Source organism: Phanerochaete carnosa (genome assembly GCF_000300595.1).
Source record: "Phanerochaete carnosa HHB-10118-sp unplaced genomic scaffold PHACAscaffold_2, whole genome shotgun sequence".
NCBI classification, from domain to species: domain Eukaryota; kingdom Fungi; phylum Basidiomycota; class Agaricomycetes; order Polyporales; family Phanerochaetaceae; genus Phanerochaete; species Phanerochaete carnosa.
Genome location: NW_006767629.1, coordinates 2,874,924 through 2,898,040, shown reverse-complemented (window position 1 = coordinate 2,898,040; position 23,117 = coordinate 2,874,924). Strand labels below are relative to the sequence as shown.

General features: G+C 52.6%; 6 protein-coding genes across 6 annotated transcripts; 2 read left to right on the top strand and 4 right to left on the bottom strand.

Moving 5' to 3' along the window:
* Positions 1 to 485: 485 nt before the first annotated feature.
* Positions 486 to 2,673, top strand: PHACADRAFT_86536 (uncharacterized protein; the record flags this gene model as incomplete). The annotated part of the gene is made up of 13 exons (XM_007392148.1): positions 486 to 749; positions 810 to 900; positions 961 to 1,080; positions 1,135 to 1,240; positions 1,304 to 1,366; positions 1,417 to 1,429; positions 1,482 to 1,553; positions 1,608 to 1,657; positions 1,713 to 1,813; positions 1,866 to 1,908; positions 1,965 to 2,123; positions 2,173 to 2,550; positions 2,604 to 2,673. 13 exons carry the CDS (start codon positions 486 to 488, stop codon positions 2,671 to 2,673), a joined length of 1,530 nt encoding a protein of 509 aa, XP_007392210.1.
* Positions 2,594 to 7,750, bottom strand: PHACADRAFT_205878 (uncharacterized protein; the record flags this gene model as incomplete). The annotated part of the gene is made up of 19 exons (XM_007392147.1): positions 2,594 to 3,148; positions 3,196 to 3,336; positions 3,397 to 3,791; positions 3,846 to 4,008; positions 4,059 to 4,567; positions 4,617 to 4,673; positions 4,728 to 5,405; positions 5,470 to 5,628; positions 5,681 to 5,709; positions 5,765 to 5,771; positions 5,897 to 6,427; positions 6,484 to 6,562; positions 6,622 to 6,809; positions 6,863 to 6,892; positions 6,945 to 6,989; positions 7,041 to 7,087; positions 7,138 to 7,463; positions 7,518 to 7,646; positions 7,709 to 7,750. 19 exons carry the CDS (start codon positions 7,748 to 7,750, stop codon positions 2,978 to 2,980), a joined length of 3,726 nt encoding a protein of 1,241 aa, XP_007392209.1. The 3' UTR covers positions 2,594 to 2,977.
* Positions 7,751 to 8,163: 413 nt separating this feature from the next.
* On the bottom strand, positions 8,164 to 11,031 carry PHACADRAFT_170238 (uncharacterized protein; the record flags this gene model as incomplete). The annotated part of the gene is made up of 5 exons (XM_007392146.1): positions 8,164 to 9,992; positions 10,042 to 10,114; positions 10,162 to 10,385; positions 10,434 to 10,785; positions 10,822 to 11,031. 5 exons carry the CDS (start codon positions 11,029 to 11,031, stop codon positions 8,164 to 8,166), a joined length of 2,688 nt encoding a protein of 895 aa, XP_007392208.1.
* A 346-nt stretch (positions 11,032 to 11,377) lies between these two features.
* PHACADRAFT_114689 (uncharacterized protein) lies at positions 11,378 to 16,771 on the bottom strand. Its single transcript, XM_007392145.1, has 14 exons — positions 15,414 to 16,771; positions 15,227 to 15,348; positions 15,077 to 15,177; positions 13,792 to 15,019; positions 13,567 to 13,738; positions 13,474 to 13,516; positions 13,239 to 13,417; positions 12,889 to 13,187; positions 12,579 to 12,833; positions 12,448 to 12,526; positions 12,336 to 12,400; positions 12,081 to 12,287; positions 11,788 to 12,025; positions 11,378 to 11,736 (listed from the first exon to the last, which is right to left on the bottom strand). Exons 1-14 carry the CDS (start codon positions 15,907 to 15,909, stop codon positions 11,528 to 11,530), a joined length of 3,693 nt encoding a protein of 1,230 aa, XP_007392207.1. The 5' UTR covers positions 15,910 to 16,771; the 3' UTR covers positions 11,378 to 11,527.
* Positions 16,772 to 16,792: 21 nt separating this feature from the next.
* PHACADRAFT_250280 (uncharacterized protein) lies at positions 16,793 to 18,934 on the top strand. Its single transcript, XM_007392144.1, has one exon. It carries the CDS (start codon positions 16,856 to 16,858, stop codon positions 17,222 to 17,224), a length of 369 nt encoding a protein of 122 aa, XP_007392206.1. The 5' UTR covers positions 16,793 to 16,855; the 3' UTR covers positions 17,225 to 18,934.
* Positions 18,935 to 19,594: 660 nt separating this feature from the next.
* Positions 19,595 to 23,105, bottom strand: PHACADRAFT_114681 (uncharacterized protein). Its single transcript, XM_007392143.1, has 5 exons — positions 22,959 to 23,105; positions 22,639 to 22,888; positions 22,497 to 22,589; positions 21,846 to 22,442; positions 19,595 to 21,793 (listed from the first exon to the last, which is right to left on the bottom strand). Exons 1-5 carry the CDS (start codon positions 22,997 to 22,999, stop codon positions 20,675 to 20,677), a joined length of 2,100 nt encoding a protein of 699 aa, XP_007392205.1. The 5' UTR covers positions 23,000 to 23,105; the 3' UTR covers positions 19,595 to 20,674.
* Between the last annotated feature and the right edge of the window lie 12 nt (positions 23,106 to 23,117).

Genomic DNA, 23,117 nt, shown 5'->3' with positions numbered 1-23,117 from the left:
GGTTTGTACGAACCCTGACTGATGTTGTTTGCTTACACTACCGTCCGCTGTTCAGCAACTCGGCCGTAGCGTTAATCGAATGGCTTGCGAAATTGCACGCATTCACGCCCGCGGTATCTGACACACGCTCCTTTAGATACTCACGTCGGGCATGGACGATAGATACAGATGGGGCTCCTTCAGAGCTCACAGAGGCAGCTTGCTCACTGCCCGAGGCCGATGCCCGAGGGACTAATGTGCTTATATCTGTTCAGAGACTAGATGGCCGATCCAATAGTCAGCTGAGGGGCCATCGTATTTCCTAGGTGGCTACAATGCGCAAGCGTGTCCGGATAGCAAGGTAGCCGGTATTGCGCCATGAAAAGGCAGGGGGATCGTAGTTCATGGATAACTTGCACAGGCAGAAGGTTCGTATATAGGACCCTCCGGTACGACCCAAACTATCCCATTCCTCTCAGATTCTTGCGGCTCATCGAACTTGAAAAATGACGCATTCCTCGACGGACACGCTCTCGCCCCAGAAGGACGTTGAAAAGGCGGACAAAGCGGAAGACGCCAGGCAGCAGCCTCCCGTGGATGTTGACCAACACAAGATTTCTCCACCTATTGCCCCCGCTTCGGACCAGGATTCCTACCTTGTAAATTTGACACCAGATGAGGATCCCAAGACTCTTTCGTTCGCAAGGAAAGTCGTGATCATGATCGTGATCTGCTGTGGTGCGTTATGCAGTACCTTCGCATCGTCTATAGTACGTCTTCCTCTCAACACCAAAAGAGCAAGCACTCTAACCACTGACTTGCTACCGCAGGCCGCATTTGCGGAGCCAGGCGAAGAGCAGTCGTTTCATGTTGGCAAAGAAGTCACCATCCTAGGCGTGAGCTTGTATGTCTTGGGCATCGGTGCGTTGTCGGCTCTTTCTCGCCTATGTTCAAAGCGCTCTAACGATCCTTTTCATACAGCGTTCGGACCATTGCTTGTTGGCCCACTCTCAGAAGTCTACGGCCGTAGTCCGATATACCGGATATCGTACATGCTCTTCTGGGTGTTCTCTTGGCCTGTTGCATTCGCCCAGGACATCGGTGAGTTTAGTCTCCATTTCAGAGGTAGAGCGACGCGCTAAGGGCCTTATGCAGCCGTGTTCCTAATATTCCGTTTTCTTACGGGCTTTTGCAGCTCGGCTTTCCTGAGTGTGGCTGGTGGCAGCATGAGCGACATTTGGGCCGGGCATATGGTTGCAGTGTAAGCAGAATTGTCACTTATGGATATGTATACGACCGTTGCTCACTGGCATAAAAATACTAGGCCGACTGCAATATATACGTTGTCGCCCTTCATAGGACCGATGTTGGGTCCACTGGTTAGCGGGTATGTCTCCCCACCGCACTACAAATAATTTCGTACTTAGTGCATATCAGATTTATAAATCAAGTAAGGCAACGGGGTTCTATTATTCTTGGACGTTTACTCACTTTGTATGAAGAATACCACCTGGAGGTGGACATACCGCATAATGCTTATATGGATTTTTCTCGAGGTGCTCGCTATATTCGCGGTGAGCTGCCAGACATTTTCAGTCAGACATCATCATTGACGCGGCAGCTTGCAGCTTGTGCCAGAGACATACGAGCCGGCCCTCCGGAAGCGCAAGGCAAAAAAGTATGTCTGCCGCTGATACTCACGCACACAAGCTCTCAACCCCTTTTACGCTCAGGCTCAGAAAAGCCACCGGCGACTCACAATATTATGCTCCACTGGACAGGAGGTCTGGTACTTTGGTCAATCTCATAGCCGTTAGCTGCTATCGCCCTTTCGGTACATCACTTCATTCCTAAAATCTCTGCGTATGCTGACACAAACCCTGCAGAGCTACTTTTCATGGATCGAATGGTTCTCCTACTCGACCTATGGTACGTGCAATTCAGAGTTTGCAATGTAAGCCGCGCTAATGTGGCGCGTGATTTAGGACATCCATATTGTTTGGTATTCTTTATCTCACTTTCCAGGCGTACCCGTACATCTATATTGTCAACCACGGCTTCGACACGCAGACCACTGGCCTCGCCTTTATTGGTCTCGGTATTGGCATGGTCACGGGCACCACAATAAACGTCTGCCTTATTCGGTTCGTGCCGTCCTTTATTGTTTCTTTCCTCTGGCTGACCTTCGACCAGTCACACCCACAAGCGATATCGTGATGTTTCACCTCCGCCAGAAGCACGCCTCATAACTGGACAAGTCGGCGCCGTCGTGGTTCCAGTGAGCCTCTACATGCTCGCGTTCACGTCCTACCCGCACGTGCACTGGATCGCGCCCACCATAGCGACCTCGCTCTTCGGCGTAGGGTTTATCCTCTGCTTCTCGTCGACGTTCACGTACCTCGTGAGCGCGTACCGTCCGATGGCAGCCAGCGCAATGGCCGCGAACGCGTTCACACGGTCGCTATTTGCGGCCGCGTTCCCGCTGTTCGCTGGGCAGATGTACACCACCCTGGGCACGGATGGTGCGACCGCGCTTTTGGCGGGGATCATGACACTCGCTGCACCCTTACCGTGAGTCTCGACTTCATGCTTCCTCAGTCGCATACTTATCTGTCCGTATCTAGTTTCATTTTCGGCAGGATCGGTGCCGGCCTCCGTGCACGGTCTCGATTCGCAGAACACAGCCAAACGTGATGTTAGAGTGAACTTCTGGACCATCAATTTCAGTAATACAGTATGTACAAGTAATCGATGTTATCATAATGTAATACTTCTAGACACTACTACATCTAGAGCAATACTTAGCCTCTGGTAGCATATCTGGACTTATTTGAGCACAATAATGGGGACAAGAAGCAAGAAGATCAAAGGAAGAAAGCGGGAAGAAAACGAATTAACAAGGATATCATATGAAGATATAAGATATGATTGACAAGCGGGGACAGTGTCGAGCTTGCGCTCGTAACGTGAGGAGATACGAGTTAGGCGCACAGGCAGCCTAGGCAAACGTCTCATCCTCGACCTTTGAGGCCCGTAGCTGCGCGGCCCGTTGCCAAAGCTCGAGTTCGCGAAGGATGTCGGCGACAGAGCTGATGACTTCGGTGCGTGCCTTAACCTGGGCAGAATCGTCGCGAGGGCCCTCCCAGAGGACGGCAACACCAACTTCAATCTATACCGGTAGTCAGCGAGGGCACTCAAGTCTCACAATATTCGTACCTTCTCCGCGAGCTCCTGAAGGGCTTCGCACAGGACCTTTCCCACAGCTTCAGCAGACTTGGCAAGACGTGTGAGGATAATATCCGCTGCGCCGTCAAACATCTGATCTTTGATCTCCGCGACATGACCATGGAAAAGGTTCTGCAGAAAAATCGAGTCAGATGCTACTAGTCCTGCACACCTCAACACGAAACTACCCACCTTCTGGCGGGCAACACTACCGGGACCACGCTCCAGCATCGCCTCGCCGTACCCTTCTGTCAGCTGATCTTGCACATGGGGCGCAAGGCATCGGCTAGTCTCCTTCTGTTGGGTGTTAATCGCGTCGCGCACGACGTCGATAGTCTTGCGGAGGGCAACCTTTGCCTCATCAAACGCGAGCTCAGCCTGACCACGAGCCCGTTCTTTGAGTCCGAGGGCAGCCGACTCCTCGACTTCCTTCAGCACCTTGGCGATCGCTTCGTTCGTCGCGTGCTCGAAGCTGGCAAATAAGTCCGCCTCGAATACCTTGCTCCACGTGCTCGCAATTTGGCGTGTGAACGGGTTGCTGAGCTCGACGTTGAGATCGCTGCGCCACGAGCCGTGTCGGCGGAGGGCTAGCAAGGCAGCCTTGAGAATACGGCATGCATAGAAGATAAGCAGAGACGTACTAGCTCGGTAGGTCGCCCAATGCATCGACGCCGCAAAGGTATCCGAAGTGTCCACGGCGGCAGTCGCAGCATTGATCGCTCCCAGATGACATTTCTCCTCCAAGCCTTCACGGAACCGCTCTTGCAACTCCTTGACACAGTTGTCGACGACCTGAGCAAAGTCCTGCAGCGACACGTAAGCCTTTGAACTAAGAAATGGGTCCAGTATCTTACCTTGCTCAACCTTGGTGTAATGCCGACAAGGTTTCCGAACCGATCGACCTTCGGTGGGTTCTTCATCGCGTATGCCCCGCCCAGCCCAGAATTTGCCAGCCGCGCAAGGTTGTTGATGTGAAACGGATCGTCGCCGTCGTCAACGTCGAGAAACTCATCCCACATGTTGCCACCATACAAGCTCAACCCCGTGTCGTCATCCTCATCGCCGGTGCTACTTTCCCACTTCTCGCGGAGAGCTTCGCGGTCCGCAATCGTAACGTCGCCGATGCCCTGAACATAGCTTTTCACTTGTGTCGCGAAGGTCTTCAGGTGCGACAGAAAGGTGCGTGCAGCGCGCTCCCGCGAGGAGACCGTCAGGTGGTGGCACCACTCCTGCAGCGCAGGGACTCCTGTGTCCCCGGGCTTCGTGAAACAGGTCGGGTCACCGTCGCCTTTCACTTGTCCCTTGATCCGTACATAGTCCCGCGCAGAGCAGGTGAAAACCGGCAGATCGATAGCGTCGTAGTCTGCTGCCAATTAGTGAAAGGTGGACTGAGACATTCTACCTGAGCTCACCGCGGAGGTTGACGGTCGGGTCAAAGCTGTCCGGATCACGCTGCTCAGCAGCCGCATCTACAAGTACAGAGTCAACATTATATTCCCAATCTACAGCATCCTGGGGCTCACCATCCAGATCCTTCAGTCCTGTCCTGAAGTCCTGCTTAAGTACATCCCGCGAGAATTCGCTCCTCTTCCTCGAACAGAACGCGTTTTTCTCGCGCTGCGCCCTGCGCTCCGTCTTCTTGAGGCCGGCAGTCGCATCCATGGCCTCCTTACGCTGCCGACGGAACTCACTCAATTCCGTACGTCCCTGCTTGATCGCATCGTTATACTCAGTGATCTTGGCCTCAACGCTCTCCTCCGTCGCCTCTTCCTCCTCCTGTTGATCATCGTCCTCATTGTTGTTCTCATCGTCGGAAGTGTTCGATGCGTCGTCCCACGCTGAGTCGGCCGGGCCGTCTCCTCCGTCCTCGCTCCTGTCTGTGTCAGAGAATGCCAGATCCTCGTCATCGTCTACAATAAAATCGTCATCGTCGTCGAACGTGTCGCTCTTGCGCCGCTTCGCCGCACGCTGCCGCCCTCCAGTAGATTTGCGCTTCCTGCCGCGCTTCCCCGTGGAAGAATCGTCGGATGCGTCACTCATCTCTGCGTCCTCATCTTCGTCGTGGGAAGACTTACGAGACTTCTTCGACTTGCCACTGCCGGTGAGTTTGGGCGTGAAAGACTCTCCGTCCTGTAGAGCCTTGAGATGCTCTTTAGACTCTGCGAGCATCGAGCGGAGCTGCTTCAAGGTCTGGTCCGTCTCTGTGATGTATATACGGTGAGTACAGTCTGATGAGGTCATATAAGATGTGGAGATGAAACGCACCTTTTGCAGCGGCCTCAGCCTCCTCCTTCTTCTCCTTCCACTCCTCCATCTCGGTCTGACAGCGGTCAATCTCAGCCCCGATAGCCTCGAGTTCGGGATCGTCTTCGAGTTTGAGTGCGCGAATGACTTCCGAGCACGAGATATCATCACACTTCGTCGCTGTTTCGCAAGGTCAGCTACATATATATGGTCAGATAGATATGAGACACACCAATGAAAGTAATGGCATTGTCGTCATAGCTACAAGGAAAACTGTGAAAATCCGCTTGGATATGCATATACACTGATAACTTACTTTCCGTCTGTGTAACAGGGTCGAGAAGAGTGAAGGTTAGTTTTTTTTGTTTCCTTTGACGTGTGACATAACATACCCACTGAAAATAATATTAGTCCTACTTGAACAATGAAAAGGCACGAACATACGCACTCATCAGCTGCATCTTGAAGGCATCTCCCATGAGATCCCTCGCGGTCTTGTCATCGACTGCTCTCGTGATGGGCGCAAGGATCCAGATACAATCGCATTTCTTCATGTAGTCTTTAGCGATGTTGTTCCTCGCAGCATTGGCATCTGCCACACCGGGCAGGTCAACGAGTATAGCACCGGTCGAGAGCGCGCGCGCATTGCACTTGACCTGCACCTGTCGAATGAGCGGCCAAAACGCAGAACCGTCGGAATCATCGTCTTTCTTCTTGTCCTTGCCGTTACTTGCACCGGCAGAGGAGCCGATGCCGAGCGGGGCGTTCTTGGCGCGGTTCTGCTCGCGCATCTTCTCGATGAGGCTCTTGCCCTTCTCCTTTTCTTTCGCCTCTTTTGACGCTTTGTCCGCTTTCTTGTCTTTCTTCTTGCTGTCGCACTTTTGATCCTTACTGTCGATATACTCGGCAATCCCCTCTCCAAATGTCTTCGAATCGTTAGCGACAATGTGCTTGGTCTCCCCAAGCAGTTTTGCGATTTCTACACGGATGCGTTGATGAGAGCGGATGATGCAAGCAACAGGGGTCGAAACTCACTCCGGTCGCGCACAATTATCTGGTCGACAGTCATCTTCACCAGCTGTTCTTGCGAGATCGACGGGTACACGGCATGCACCTGATTCCGATGCAAGATATATGTAGGTACTTATATTTCGGGGTAAGATTTGCACGCACCTTCTGCCATGCAACACCCGCGTCGGAACGCAAGTCAGTGCTACGTTTGAGGTTACCGTCCTCGTCAACAAGGTCATCGAGCAACACGGCGAGCTCTGCGCGCCATTCGGCCTCGGAGAGGAAAGAGACGTCTCCTTCAATTGTCTTCTTGTTATGGTACCCAATCTCGGTCACGACAGCTGTGCAGGCTGATTACAAAATTTAGAACGGATAGATAAAGCACCTATACGCAGTAACGTACCTTGCATGCCGCTTGTAGGCACGATATTATCTGGGGAGTTGTCAAGGACGTGACGCTTGGGACATCATGAAAAATTATTTACCATCGAGGATTGCATTCAAAATCGATGATTTGCCCGCACCAGTCGCTGTATGCGCGTTTTAGTACCTGATCCACCAGGATTTGCGTCATAACTCACCTCCGCACACGGCAATCATAGTTGTCGGCACGCCCTGTTTCATCAAGCTTCGAAGCCAATCAAAACACACTTCTCTGGAAAGTCTGAATTGACGCACTTGTCAATCTCCCGCATCCACACATCCTTTCTCAGCTTGCTGCCAAGCTCGAGCTTCTTGCTGCTCGTCTTGAGCGCGTTTACCATTCCGAGGCCCTCCTTGAGAGCATCTTCCGGCGCATACTGAATCTCCTCCGCTATTTGGTGCTTCCTGTAGAATATCTGTTGCAACTCAGGGGTCGGCTCTGGCGCGAATGCACCCTGTTGTGGGAACTGCCGCCCGGCGAACGACGGGCCGATATTCAATGCTTGTGCTTGCGTGGGGGCTGACACAGCGCCCGGTGTACTCTGAATGTATGCTGGTACCGGAAGACCGCGATCGATCAACTAAAGCGTATATTTAGCGTGTGACAAGGGTGCAGGGGAGGATGGACAGCGTACGACACGCGCGGCATCGTTGACGGGCTCGGGCTTAATTACAGGCTTTACGTCCCGGCGCAAGCCCATGTGTGCTTGGCTGCTCAAAGGCGGCGGTGCCAGTCGGGGCTCTTGTGGCTCTGGCTTGATGTACTGTAGGTCGCGCCCCGGCGTCAGTGTCGGGCAGAACGGAAAATAGTGAGTGGACGACGTACGTTGAGCAAGCGGTTGCCCAGGATGTTCTCTTTGTAGTCCATTTTGTGCCGAGGTTAGGTCGGCCGCTGTTATACTGCGCGTCGCAGGCGTGTTGGGAGCAAAAAAGTCAAAGGGCCCCTGACACGGCGGGACCCTCCTTTTAAGAGTCGCCGAGACCGCTCAGCTCGCGCGTCCAATATACCACATAAGGCAGTAAAACAAACGCGTCCTGTCACATCAGTCACGTCGCGAATCCAGATTACTGTCACGCTGTCAACACGAGTCTAATAACCTCGTGCAGTTCCACATCGCGTTTCCGCTCTCCGCTTTGGTTTAACCATGTTTCAAGTACAAATTGCAAGAAGTTTGAAGGAAGAGATTAGTTACAGAGGACCAAGCAGTCATGGCAGGTGAATGTGCTAAAATTTCTCGTGAATAACACCGAGTATCGCATCGAACCCTTCTACTTACCACATCATAATCGCTGCGGCAACCAATGGTCGCGCAAGCCCTTGGCGACGTCTTCCTCCACCTTCGATACCGTCGGGAACATCGTTTCCGCCTGCTGCGTCATCGCGCGCCCCACGCTTGGAGCCCACCCGACAACGCTCTCCACTCCGACGCCGCTGCGCAACAGTAAGTGCGCCGCAGAGCTTGAAGGGAAACGCGAGCACGTGACCGCGGTGTCGGGATTCGCCAACGATTCGGCCGTAGATGAAGACGGCGACGGTGACTCCTCCCTGCAAATGAAGTCACCGGACGCGGGTGGCGCACCGTCCATCTCTTCGTTGTCGTGAAAAGCGCCAGCCAGCAGCTCAGAGTCAAGGGCTCCCGCAGGGTCCCAGGCAAAATCTTCTCCAATCTCGTGATCTTCTTCCAGGAACTCCGGATGACGTCTAAGGTCCATATCCGCGTCAAAAGCACGCACTTGGTCCCCCAACAAAGATGAGCCCGAATCTAGCTGTGGTATGTCTTCATAAGGCGGCGGTCCGAACTCCACCACGATGCTACTGAGCTGTTCCATGTCGAGCGAATAGTCCGGCGCATCTTCACGTACATTAGGAAAATCTGAGACAGTATCATAGACACAGTACGAGTCTTCCGCAGGGATATCGACTCGGGAAACGGCGCGGTGGTCGTAGTCGGGGTCATACATAGCGTCCGAGTAATATTCAACCCATTCGTCCTCGTCTAGTATTGGTCTACTTGCATAAGTGAAGCCATCTCGTTGTTGACGATAGACAGAACCAGGATCGGGCCGTCCTCGAAGCGCAGGCTCAAGGGCCCCAGTGTCGTTTGCCGGCTCGTAGTCCAGTGTCAGATATGAAAGAGCCGGAGAACTGAACTGAGCGCCACAAATATCTACAGGGGAAACAGGCCGGTGCCGAGAGGGGGATTGATCCTGAGGCACTGGGAGGGCAGTAGGGTCTTCATTTTCTAGCGAGTCGACAGAGTCATCGGCAGCGATAGCCAAGGGAGGTACATGGTGAAGAACCGACGCCACGTTTCGGGGCGCAGGGGCGGTGCAGAGGTTATTGTCCGAAGTCAAGTTCCAGTCACCAGTATCGGCACGAACCACCAGACTATCTGGCTCTCGAAGCGCGGAAATCGCCCCAAAGTACTTTGACCGAGTCAAGCCTGGAGCTGGAATCACCTCAGTCGAATGTGGCCCGGCGCGTTGGGACGCAGACTGTGACGGACACAGCGAAACACAAGACTTCGTTGCGTTCAGATTATTGTTGTAGCGCATGGGGTCGTCCGGAACGTTCTGAGGAGCTTGCTTTTGAGAAGTTGATTGGTAAGAGGAGTTTTGCGAATTCCATCGGGCCCCAATGTCGAGGATGACAGTATCGTTCTTCGTGGGAGCGTTCGAGGGAGTAACCTTGGAAACCTGGGTATCGGAGACGGCATCCCGTGAGTCGTCCAACAAATAACTAGCTCTCTCGATATCCCAGACAGGAGACTCGGCTCTTGGGTGTGGAGATAGTCCGCCAGCTGCTACTTCCATGCGTTCATCTTCGGAAACCTGAGCGACGTCCTCTTGGTCAATGTTGTCTTCTTCAGCGGTCGGGTTCTGTGCCTTGGTCTTCTTGGAGGACTCGTCGTACCCGTTGTTACAGATCTTGAATTTCTTCTTCGGTCGCCTGCAGCTTGCCCTGGAGGAGCGACTCAGAGCGTCATCTTCTGAGCCTGACCTCACATCGTCCAAACTTCGACTCCTGCGATTAGTTGTGGGGTTTCTCTCCGTTGGTTTGCTGATTTGGCCAAGAAATTCAAGTTCAGACCATGCAGCCGTTAAGGGCCCTGCGAAGTGAGTCAGAAGATATGACGGCAAGTATGGGAGGCATCGTACTCCTCTTAGATTTAGAAACCGAGGTCTTCGCGGAAGCTTTGCCCTTGTGGAATACGCCATATGAGGGCTTCAACTAGGACATCCCTTAGCCACCAGCTCCACCTGGACAGGAGCACCTACCGTCAGTCTGGCTCTCCCGATGTTCGTAGCAGAAAAGCCATGCATGAGAGCAAGCCCTGCGGCCAGGTTCGTCACCTTACTCTTTGTCATACTACTCTTGCTGTCTTTCTTGTCTCGCTTTCGAGCCGCCGATGAATTTTCTCTATTGTTTGCCTCTTCACTGCGTCGTCTGGGCTCAATGATCGCCTTCTTGGCACGACGTCTTTCCCGCCTGTCTGCTAAGACTAATGCACATGTAAACCCGTCGCAGCTGCAAGAACGACGCTACGTACTCCGTTCACGTTCAGACCCCGAATTAGGACTTCGTTCACGCTTGCGCGTGGTCTTCTTCGATTGACTCTCCGTAGGCTCGAGGTACTGGTCCAGCTTGTTGGGCGAGCGAGGTCGAGCAATGGCTGTATTCCTATCCTTACGCGGTTGCTGATTTTCTGGGACGGCTTTGCTCTTTGATTTAGTCTGCGTGGCAAGAGGCGTCATGGTGCTTGAGACTTCCGACGGCTGGTGTTCATCGTCGGAGGAGTTTACTGCCGCCTTCTGGTTCCTTCCTCTCTGTATATCTTTCGCTTTGTCCTTGATGGGCTCGGGGACCCTGGCCTTCAGCGTCGGTGTGCTGAATCCTGTTTCCTCCGCACCATTACCTTTCCCCTCCGCATACTTTACCACCTCTTCTTGGCCATCACAGCCATCTTTATCCCATGCTAACCGTGCCTTGTGCCCCTCCTGAGAGAAATAGCTGCGATATGTCCTCTGCGAACGGATGTACGATTGGATGAGATGTCCCTTGTCGACCTTGGCGAGGGAGACAGAAGTCAGGAGCGCAGGGGCGAGACTTTGCGAGGCCACAGTGTCTTGGGAGTTCGGTAGAGGCATACTGACGAGTGCATGAGCCCCGAAACACGTCTCGTGAATGCAGTTGAAGAGGACGACTGCACCTCAGAGCGCTAAGCCCCAGGGCGGCCCTTTTAGGCAAGCGTTTAACGTTTAAGAGCGGGCATTTCAACTGGCCTCTTGGGATTACGAGGACGACGATAAAAAGGGTCCCTTATCAACGCAAGTGTCTAGTATGGGATATATTACCACGATGTATTCAGCTCGTCTAGGTGTCCTCGTTAATAGACGTAAGTGTAAGACTAGGTAAGAAGGTATACCCTCAAGAATGTAGAAATCGAGGTTGGCCATGTGCGCCTCCCCCCTCCCCCTAGGGATCAGCGAAAGGCGGGATCCGCCGCTGTCAGGTATTCGCGACGAAGGGGACATCACACCCGCGATGTCCCTGCGCGCGACAGTGTTGCATTAATGCACTCGGAACTTTCAGATAGAACGATGTTTTATTGCCTGCAAGACCTTGAGCAACTCCCTAAGGAGCCTAGGAATCGACAACATATCCCAGCTGTTGCATCTTCTTCTGCGTCTTTTTACCCTGAGAACCGACCTTCTGAGTCTTGCAATCGCAGGTACGCGCAATGAGTCCAGGATCACTGGCTAGGGCGTCAAGGGCAGCTAATGCTGCTTTGCGCACAGAGAGATTAGAGGTCGGTTCGGCAGCGCTGGCAAGTACAATGTCGTGTATGACCACTAGAGCAAACCATCAGTTGTTTGGCGATGGTGCAGCTCGACGGTTCTTACCTTCGCTGCGCACTTCCTTCCCGAGGTTCGTCTTGCGCATAGCATGCTGCTGACAACCCTCTGCCTGGAGAAATTCAAAAAGCGACGTTCCGGGATGTGGCGCAAGGGTGTGCAAGCGGATATGCCTATCGTAGAAGGGTCGTAGGACTTTTTGGAAAAATGTCTTAACCCCTTGAGTGCCGAACCGGTCCGAGACGTAGATCGCTCCAACGATAGCCTCTACAAGGTCTGCCAAGGGCTAAAACAACGGTGATCAGCTGTCGACATCCGGAAGTGAGGATAAGGTAGCGCACCTTTGGCGCATCGACCTCCAGCCAGAATTGATTGGGAAGACGACTTTCTGCCTCAGCATCTCGGTATTCTTGGTCGCGAAGGGTAAAAATCTTCTGCACATAAAGTTTGACGGCAGACATTATCTCCTTGGAACAATACCGAACGTGCTCGTAAAGACCGCTCTCAACGGCCACGGCAGCGAGCGTCAAGTTGGAGACCATCGCAGCCTAGGATATATAAGCATTGTTAGAGGTAGGTTGTGGACTGGTCATTACCTTCAGTAGCGAGAGGCCTCCCGGCGATAGTTTAGGATATGCTTTGAAGATATACCATACGATATCTGCACAAGATTAACGTGTATACAAACAAACAGCAAAATCGACATACTGGAGTCCAATATTCCGTCACCGAGAAACTCAAGGCGATCGTAGCTTGTCATATGCTGGTTTGATATTGATCCATGAGTCTGCATACAGTCAATGCTCCGCTCGGCGACTAGACTTATTGTGATGCCTTACCAACGCTTCGGCTAAGATCGCAGGTGTGTGAAATTTGAATCCAGTAATCGCCTCCACCGCTTCACTTGTCCCCACGGGCAGGTCACAAAAGGTCTTGTGGGACGGTGCGTTCGGTGCATATACCCGCCAGAAATCGGAGTGTTCAGCAATTTCAGGCATATTGAATTGGAGGATCTTCATTGTGCGTAACACGTTGTCTGTACCACCCTGATGGAAGGCGGCACCGACAACGGCTTCGACGACGTCTGCAACAGTCTGATAATAAATGTCACGTCAAGTATAAAAACGGAGCAGATAACCAAAGCCCTACTTTATCACCGAGCCATTGAACGTCCTGCTCCTCTAGCTGCTTCTGCCGCTTTCCGCGCCGGTGATCGTTCGAAGTGCCAACGTCTCCAGCGTCCTGCCGGGCGACTAGATATGGTGTCCAGAGTTTGACTACCAAGGGCTTGCTCTGGATCCATGGTGGCATGCCAGCCGCCATAGCATTCTGATGAAGCATTTTGTTGCTGACTACTTGTCCGCGGGCGGAACTGAGAGCTCCCTCTCGCTTCGTGGGCATCGTAGCAAAAAAATAGGTGGATAGAATGTCCTTCAGTAGCGCATCGCCTAATCATTGTTTATCGGCCAAATGAAGATATAGAGAGCATCAAAGCATACCAAGAAGCTCCAATCGCTCGTAGTCCTTCTCGACATTTGCAGAGACAGGTGTCACAGCCTGAAAAAGGTCGCCTTCTCCGATAGACTGATTGAATACCGCGACTCTCATTTCTTTAACCAGCAGCATGCGGTCAATCATGTGGGTGATGGAGGGGAGCAGTAACACCGTCCGCCAGATGCTGATAGTGAACGTATGATGAGCAAAAGAAAATCGTCCTGATCCGAAAGAGCCAACCTAGCTGGAATGACGAATTTGTAGCAGAGCTCCGGGACTAACACTGAAAGACGTCAATGCTAGTCAGGAGCAAATCCAGAGTAATAAACTCACATCTAGCCGGATTCTTGACGGTCGACGTGTCTTTCGAAGCTGGAGCTAAGTTGTTCGCTACCGGAGGTACAAGCGAAACCTCAATCAGGGGCTGGTTCTCGTCCTTCAGACCTTGGAATTCCTTGACGCGAGACTTGCAGTAGTCAAGGTAAGTTATAGGTTCCGCCTCAGCCTGCGGGCCGTCTTTGAGCCTATTGCATTTCGGAGAGCGTGTTAAAAACTCACTGAACCCTCTTTCATTTTACTACGCGGAGACAGATCATGTCGCAATTTCAAGACGTAATGTCTGTTTGTAAACTCGACTGCTCGATCCTGAATCACGCAGTCTTGGACTGTCTCTTCGGTAAGCACTCCATCTTCAGGTACCAGCTTCTTCGCCCAATACCCAGCTGCCTCGGCGATCTGCTGCCATGGAATTTGCCAGTCTACTTTTGGAAACTGCCAGGGGGCTGAGTCCGACGGCTTGGAATCCCACGCGCCGTCCAGCGGTGCGAAGTAGTAGAGCATATCCTCCATCGCGCACTCGAGAGGCTTGTTCGTCAGTGCGCGAGCGATGCGCAGGGTATATCGAAGTAAGAGCTCCTGCTTCTGATCATCGATCTCGAATGGAGCACCATGCTGCAGTTGCACGAACGCTTTCTGTCCGTTCGAAAACACTGGAAACTGCTCGAAATGCGGGAGAGGAAGTCGGGTTAGAATCAGCACAGGAGCATGACGACCGTCCCTAAAGGAATCAATTGGGCCGACAGATATGATGAGCGGATATAGACGTGCAGAAGTGTTTTGCAGCGAGCGAGTCCAGAAAGTCGGCTTTTTTCTCAGGTAGCACCGAGTATTTGCGCTCAGGTTTGCCTTCTTCACTTCGTGTCCGTCCGTCCCTGCGACGATTACGTCGCCAACCTCGCGAGGGGTGAAGAAGAACTCGTCCCGGAGAAAACCGGCTTTGAAGAGCTGTTTGCAGGTAGAAAGGCACAGCTGAGCTGTCGCGCCTTGTGGGCTTTGGGTCTCGAGTCGTCGAAGTGGCTCCGGAATGGGCAGTGTATCCGGGAGCGAGAGATGCAAGACGAGATTGTTGTCTTGGAAGGGTTCTAGTTCGCACCAGGAGGTCGAAGCGCGGCAGTCCTCGGAAAACATATCGCGCAGCGAACCAAGGTATCGTTCAATGGCCACGGGAGCAAGTTCAGCATTGATCTTCTTTCCAGTTGTAGGCTCTTCCACGAAATCGATAGAGTTGTCTTCATCGAGTAACATGGAAGTGTCCGGCGGATTTTGAACGGTAGACGAGGTACCGGAGGCCTCAGGTGTATGCTGATTTGTTATGCCGCAATGTTTGAGGATGTTTTTATGAAGGTCATTGCTCTGGTCGGCCATGTACACCACATGCAGCGCAGAGTTCCTGTCTGTCAAAGCTCTTGCAAGCAATGAAGCGGGCCCTTCCTCCAACAGGTTAAAGCTTGTAGCTTGGCTGTATCAAGGATAGAATAGGAAATTTTTTGCACAAGAGACTCACTGTATGATTTTGGTTACTGGACACAAGTCCAGCTTCTCACTGAGTTTATTGGTGATTAACAAGTTATGCGTACCCGACGAGAAGCTATGCAGCAGTGTTACCTAGTATGCATGAGAATAGTAGAGCTAGAGACAATATTTGGATACGTACATTGTCTTGAGGGCTGCTAAGAGTGCCGGAGGTAGTGAGCGCGACTGGTCGTACATGCGGCAGCGTGTCATCCAGTAAACGCAGAAGTATTGCGAGCACCACAGCAGTGACCGACTGTTTTACTGACAATGTACTTCAGTGAGTAAAATCAAACGCAGCACAGATACATAGGCGGACATCAACTCACCCATTATGACGCAGCGAAATGAATTGCTGTGCGTCTCAGAGGATTGCAGCACATCCACGAGCTTCGCAAACTGTGACGAGACATTGTACCTTGGCGAGGTCGATATCATATTAGGGAGAACAAAGTCCCAGTCTTCTAATAGTTGGCGGAAAGCCTTGAAGCTTTCGTCGAAAGTGTTTCCCAGTAGTACTCTCCGCCATAGCAGATCGGCAGCACATGGGCCAAGCTCCAGATATAACTTGCGAGCGTACTTGAAGTAGCGTAAAAAATGACCGTCGCCATCCAATTCGCGCAGTTTAGTGTACAAGGGAGTCCCCTCGAAGGCCTTGGGTGTGTCATAGTAAATTGTGACGGCCTCAGGCGTCGCTGAGTTGGTTCGGCGTTTTTTGGCAGGACGACTATTATCTTCGGGGGCAGTCGAGGCAGCACGGACATTGCCTTTTCCCTTACTCCTCCCAGTCGAATTCTCACCTTGGCCAGCAGTAGTCTCTGGCATCGAGAGCGAAGGGACCGCCAGACAGCGCTAGGCAGCATCGGATAATAGCGGACGACGTCACGAGGCTGACAGCACATTAAGCGCCCTATGAACCAGGTCCCTGTTTGCTGCTGCGAAGACTTGTAAACGTAGGCAGAGCCTGTGCAGCCCTGCACCGCCCGGCCAACAAACTCAAAGGGGCGTGGTTTTGCCGCTGCCGGATTCTCACTTATATGTATAATTACTCGCGACGGGGATGACACCACCAAACTTCCTCTCAACATGTACAATAATACCCACATCCTGTCGTCCCTCGCTACACGTCTCGACAGTCCCGAGCGGTCGCCTAGTCCATCGCACAGGGATAGGTTACCACAGGAGTTATGCTTGCCTGCACGGCTTCCGACCACAGGCGTGTCTTTTGAACATACTCAAAGAGTTGGTCTAACTTCCAGCATGTTAGGCTTCATCGAACGCGAGGCTGAAATTCTAGCTCCTCGTGAAGTGATCAGACAATTGCGCAGAACACCAAGTCCGGAGTTGCCTAGCGTAGAGTCTGACACGGAAAGCCGACGCTCCCTAGATTCACATCGTTCAAGCCAGGCGTCTGAGTCTGGGGATTCACCGCACACCAAATCACGAGCAAGCGGCATCTGGTCTTCGCTATCCTCTGCCGTACAGGCGTCGCAACGGCTTGGAAAGAACAAGGCTGCGAAGCCATGGAAGGTCGAGGTGCGTGACGGCAGCACTGGAATGGCTGGCCATATGCCAATGACTCCCGGGACAGCCTTACCAAGTCTTCGCCGCTATTGAACGACACGACATCATTTTCCTCATGGAGACACGAGATCGTGACTTTGAGGTGAGCATATGAACCATGTTTCGCGCCGTAGTTGTTGGATTGATTCTAGGCTTCCATCAGCTTCTGCTGCGGAAGAACGGCGACGCTACACCTCTGCTACATGCAATGCGTATTGGCCACCAAGATGTCGCCGTTGTATTACTTGGCGCTTTCTCGCGGTACGTCAATAACTTGCAGGATGAAGAAATAGTTCTTCCACGCACGAAGACCCGCCTCAAAGCGCTACGCACCAACCTTAAGCTTGCGATCGACTACGGGCTGCAGAAGTCTCAAAGCGACCTCATTGCGTCGTTCCTACAAACGCTTATAATGAGCGAGGGAGACAAGTGGGTCGAGGCGCAGGTCACAACAATCGCAGGGCTTCTGCGCGAGGGTACAGCAGGCAAGCCTGTCGAAAACGCCGAGAGTACCGTCAGGAAGTTCGCGACGAAGCAGCTTGGAAAGGCCGAAATAATCGCGGCGTTGGAGGACTAGTCAGCTTACGCGAAAACGTTTGGCTGCTTTTGAGAGCTGACATCGCTTTGTAGTGTCGCGAATGCAACGGCCGACTTACTTATGATGGCCGCCTGGTATTGCGCATTGGACACCATCGATGGAGAGCCGATACCCACATACTATTTCGCTCGGGACGACCGTGTATACAAAGCGTTTGTAGACCGGTTAGACCGCGACAAACAGGCGATCAGTAAGACCTGCACACGGCGGCTGAGGTGGCAGATGCGAGTCCTACGTGCCGTCATGGAGGGACGACAGACAACGTATAGCGTAAGCTTCATATAAACCTACGTGGACACACGATCATGCCGATTTCTGCACAGCGCAAAGTTCAGACACTCGCAGAAGAGTTTGACCAAGGCTCTGGCGTATAAGCGGGATAAATACGTCGAGCAGGGCGAAACCAGCATCATAGGCAACTGCAAGTACGATATACAACACGCCCTATGTCAACCAGTACCCTTGTGAACTTGCGCCAAACCGCTAATCTCTTGTGCTAGCATACCCATTCGTTTCCGCTCGTATAAGGTGCCGTCCGGGTGTAAGCTCACAGCCCGAGACCATGGCGTATCATCGAGCGAATATCGACTCCTTGTTGGCATTTACCTCTGAGTCGTTCCTACCTTGCTGCATGCTCACTGTGATCTACGAGGTGGGAAGGACTCTTACATGAGGATGTATGCATCCTTATTGAGGACACATGTTTTTCGGAGTAGCTTGATTTTGGAGACGCTATGCGATAGGGTTTCATAAAATTTATATTATTTCCAAGTCCATACGGAGAGGTGGTCTATGAACGATGCCCGGGGAAATGCAGGTGGCCATAGTTTCTTAGAAGAACTTCAGCTGCCAATTCTTGTACCAGGTAATCCCGCCCACAACCGCCAGACTCGCGACTGAAGGACCGAGATTCAGCTGCGCCACACCGTAAATCCAGGCAGTAGCCAGCGGCGGAAGCTGTTTCCAGAGTGAGAATCATTCAAAATGAGAGGGCAAGGGCCGACGTGCCATGCTCATGTTGTCTCGCCAGTTCGCCCAGTTGATCATGTATATCAATCGCGTGCCTGTTACACATGCGAGAAGGAAAAAGGCTGCCTGCATTCGTCGATCATGTTTGTATCGGTTAGCTAGCCACAAAGTAAATAACATGCTCAGCCTGCAGCAGGAGTAGAGACGTACTGTAGAATATGGAGATAACTATGACTGAGGGAGAAAGTGAATACATGGAAATTATTACAGGTATAAACGCTCACTTGGGACTCCTGGTATCATACGGTCTGCTATGGCCTTCGACGTGGGATTTCTACCATATTGGTAGTGCACCAAACTATACGACAACGTCAGTGACCCCAAGCTGAGCTCGCATAGACTCACATTTCCATCATAAGCAACAGAAAAGAGAACGGAACGATCAATGCCAGAGCGGCGAAACACTCCTCAGTGAATGGCGACAGCAGCGGCTTGTCTTCGTCCTTTGCCTTCTCTCCGGTGGGTATATTCCCGAGGATACCAGAATCATGTATAATGCGCCACTGTTCCTGTTCCGAAATCTCCACAAGCGGTTTCTGAGGTTCGGATTCTGTCCTGGACGGCGCAGCCGCGTCCTTTCGCTTCTTGGCCATGGCAGTCGTGTGCAGGCTTGACTCCGTGGCGCTTGTTATGAAATATTTCCGAAGGGCGCTTCGTCGACCTCCTCAGGACGTTCACTGTCAGGCCCGTCTCAATAACTGAAGTCGCCAATATACCATGTCTGAAGACAAAGAAGCGTTGCTTAGCTTGCTAAACTCTTATGGACAACAATTTATGTCCTCGTTTGACTCGTCAATCTTTGCGGACAAGCGCAAAGACATCCCTGAAGCTGGGCCAAGCTCTTCAAGGAAGAAGCGCAAGGTGGAGGAGGTCTCGAAGCCTGAGGTGGAGTCAGAAGTAGAATGGCAAGGTTTTAGCGACTCAGGAGATGAGGAAGAGAATGGAATAGACGAGGAACGGGATAGTGTTGAAGGTATGAGGACAGCGCTTCTTGCATGCTGGGTGTTCAATAGGCGAGACTCTAGATGGACAGAAGATGAAACGGCCTGCGGTAGTTATTTTTTCAGCAACTGCTGTGAAAGTCTCCCCTACTCCGCCTATAGGGTCAAAGGCTCAGCTGAGAGCATTCATGGTAGGTGCGTCCCGTGATTATTACTAGAATTGTGCACGAAAGCTAACGCCGCCTTTAGTCTTCCAAAGTTACCAAACTCACACAGGAGCCAGTAAAAAGCATACAAAATAAGGAAGACTATGTTGACGGAGAAGACGATGATCTGTGAGTCTGGTTATAAACACTTATACTTTGTCTCAAGCTTACTCCCTAAACTTAGAACAAATGCACAAAACGACAAACTTTTGCATCAATTGGTGCATACAAATATATTGTCGGGGTCGCTCAACCCTGCCTTGGACTTGACGCCTGCCCAGCGCCGCAAAGCGTTGGCAGGTCGTGTGCTCGAAGCGGCTGGGCAGGCGAAGTTGGGCAAGGGCGAAAGCGCGGTACGTGCGAAAGAGCGTAACAAGGCAGCGAAGCATGTGCGAGACGGCCTACTCGCCAAGCAAACGGAACGCAGAGAGAAGGAACTTGAGGAGGTGGGTTTAAAGCATCTCATGCTCCCAGTGGTTGACGCACGAGACCTGCATTGAATACGCCCCTCATACAGGCGAAACATATGGGTAATTATCACCCCGCGTTGAAACAGCTCTTCGAGGCTGAATCCGAGAAGAAACCACAAAAGAAGAGGGAACGTGGGCTCAAGATGGGCGTGGGCAGGTTTGCAGGTGGTATCCTCAAGCTTAGCAAAGACGATATCGCGAAAGCGACCGAACCCACTTCGAGAGGACCGCAGCGCAAAGGCGGTAAGGGTGGAAAACGGCGGTAGTCCTGATTACTTTTCACCTGACCGCGATCAGCAATCATCGTTGTCGTTGATGAGCACTGCATGCCGGGTAAACCTCCGTATATTCCTGCTGAATGACGAGATCTGCTAGTGCATGGTACATAGGCAATCTAGAGGTGATAATTGATACACGACGGTGGCATTGTCCCGCCAGGTGAGATCGTTAAGAGCGAGAGAAATGAGACTGAAAAGGAGTGTGGTAGTCGTGCCAAAGCTAAGACGCAAGAAATATGCAAACGAAGGGACTGGAGATGTGTCACGGAAATAGTACGAAGATAGGCCAGGGAACCAGAGTATATGGGTAACTGTGCCAGTATACGACTGATGAGCTACCAAAAGATACGCCATGGATATATACAACGTGAGAGTTGAGGAATTCAAGAACGATATATAAATTTACAAGCAACCAGCCATATTACGCGACTTAAAGGAAAAGAGCGAGCAAGTGGTGCGGTCCCAGGTCCAGCTGGAAAGGCCATCCCGTGTTAGAGAGCGACGATCATGCGACAACGTCAGCCGCGCTGAAGCTGCTACGCCGGCGGCGGATGGGCCGCAGATTGGGGCGCTCGGACTTCGAGCTCTTCTCGACGACCTGCGAGGCGTTGTTCGTCATCCAGTCTGCGTTCTGCTGTTGTGCCTGTGCAGCCTTGACGACTGCAGCGATGGCGGCAGGGCTTTCCTGTACTGATGTTGTCGACTGATGGTTCCCCCGCCGTGTGGGAACCAGCGTTGGCAGGCGAGATGGCACGGGTGAAGGGGGCGCGCGTGGTTGTCGCCGCGTTGCCGTTGTTGGGTTGACTGCCGGGGTCGAAGCTGCGTTATTTCGCGCAGCTGCGCCGTTCGCTAACCGTGGTATCTTGTTTGGTGCTTGGCCATTACCCGACCGGAGCGTCCTAGCTGTTGTCATCATCGTTGTAGTGGACGCGAGTCCGACCATAGGCTTGTTCGCAGCAGCCGCAGCAGTTGAGCGTGTCACTCGCGTTGGTCTCTGCTCCGACGCCGTTATGCGTGGGCCGACCATCCGTGTCTGGGCAGAAACGGGCTTGGGTCTAGTCCGCCTGACAGGTGGTGCTACGCCCAACTGTGGAAGGACATCAGCTTCTTCCTTCTCTCCGTCAGAGTCCTCGACCGCGAGAGAGCTGCGTTTCGGTGCGGGCGTCTTCCGTGGTTGCCCCGGAGGTGATATAGCCTTCGCTCGTGCCTGAGCAGCCGCCACATGTCGAGCAGGCGTTACTGGTGGCACTATCGCTGGTGGGGGTGTCTTCGGTATTGATAGCGAGGTTGTAGTCGTCGTAGTCATCGTCGTAGTCGTCGTGAGCTCAGTAATCATGTTCATGTTCTCCTCTTCGTCACTCTCGGCCGGTGGAGTCGCTGGAGTGACCACCGTTTGACGGAGCGCGACCGCAGTGGTTGCAGCTTCTGTTCGCTTCATTTCGTCTACCGCAGCCCATTTCGCCCATTCGAGCTGCTTGAGGTACATATACTGTTGTTGAGGACCTACGACACTGCCCGGTCGAACAATACGCATGAACGCGATTGCTTCGGATGCTGTGAAGTTGTATTTCCAAACAAGATATGCTCCAATTAGGGTTCCAGTCCTCCCGAGACCGGCTTTACACTACAGATGCATGAGGTAAGTATTAGAAGAGAGCTTGCTTGTGTGAACTTACGTGAACAGCAACGACGCCCCCTTGCTCAACAACCTCGTCTGCCATATCGATGAATCTCCGGACGATCTCATCGGTGGGGTTTGTGCCATCGTCGAAATACAGCTCCGTATGGCCGATCCCTCGGTCCAGGAACACTTGGCGGTCGTACAGAGGGTTGTTAAGACGGACGACAAGCTTGACGTTGCGTTTCTCAAAATAATCAAGACAGTTCTGGAATGGAGTGGACAGTTTCCGCTGTAACGCCAGTTCGCCTTTCGTGGGAGATGCAGGAATCGTATTACCCTGTAACTCATGCAGGCGCTTCTCCTTTTCTCGCTTTATCCAATACGTATCCACCGGAGAAGCAAGTGCAATGAAATTGGGGGTCAGCCAGTTCCAATCGCCGTTCTCGACCTTCTCGTAGTATTCGTAGTCTTCCACGTCGAACTCGTTCATGTCGAGTAGACCGTTTTGCGTGGCCTTGTAGATGCCCCAAAGGCAGTCCTGTATACTGAGGTTAAAGTCTGACCTGCCACGTCCAGCATCACGGAAGGGCATGAACTCGAGCTCTGCAATCGGATGGAACGCTTCCCATGGCGGGCGATGTTGGACGATCATCTGGCAGATATCTCTTATGAGCTACTGACCTGCTCTAGGGTGCAGTGAACATACCACATAAAGCGCCATGAGCAATGCCGCGTTTGCCTTCCGCCGAGGATCGTTTGAGCTGTACAAGACGAGCCGATGCGAGGACAAGTCCTTGTCCTGGACGGAGATGAGCCGGAGACAGTCATGGGACAAAAGTAACGCGCACCTGCAGCAACTCGTGAATCAAAATGCAGGCCTTGTACACCATCGCAAGGTTTAAAGGACCCCAGTCCTGGAAGAAGGACAGATATACGAGTTGGTCGTCGATAGTGAAGTAGTAGTACTTGGCATCGTCGTCGGGGGTCGCGGATGTCGAAGCCTGGAGCTGCCCGCGCAGGCATGGCCTGCAATTGGACTCGCCACGGTTGATATCATCTGGTCTGGGGGCCGGATGAGGAAACGAGGTGAAGTAGAGCCTGACGATGTGAAGAGAAATATCAACCACCGCAGCCTGATGGCCACAGAAAAGCGTCGATGGGCACATACCTGCCACCAAAATGGCAGAGGGGCTCACATGAGTTCGCCATCGCTGCCGGCGTAGAGGGCAGATGTTGAAAGAGCGGAAACAAACGCGGACAGGCGTCCTTGGGCGTGCTGCAGCCTGTCTGCCTCGTGGTCTCGTGACGCGACACGCGGCGATGCACT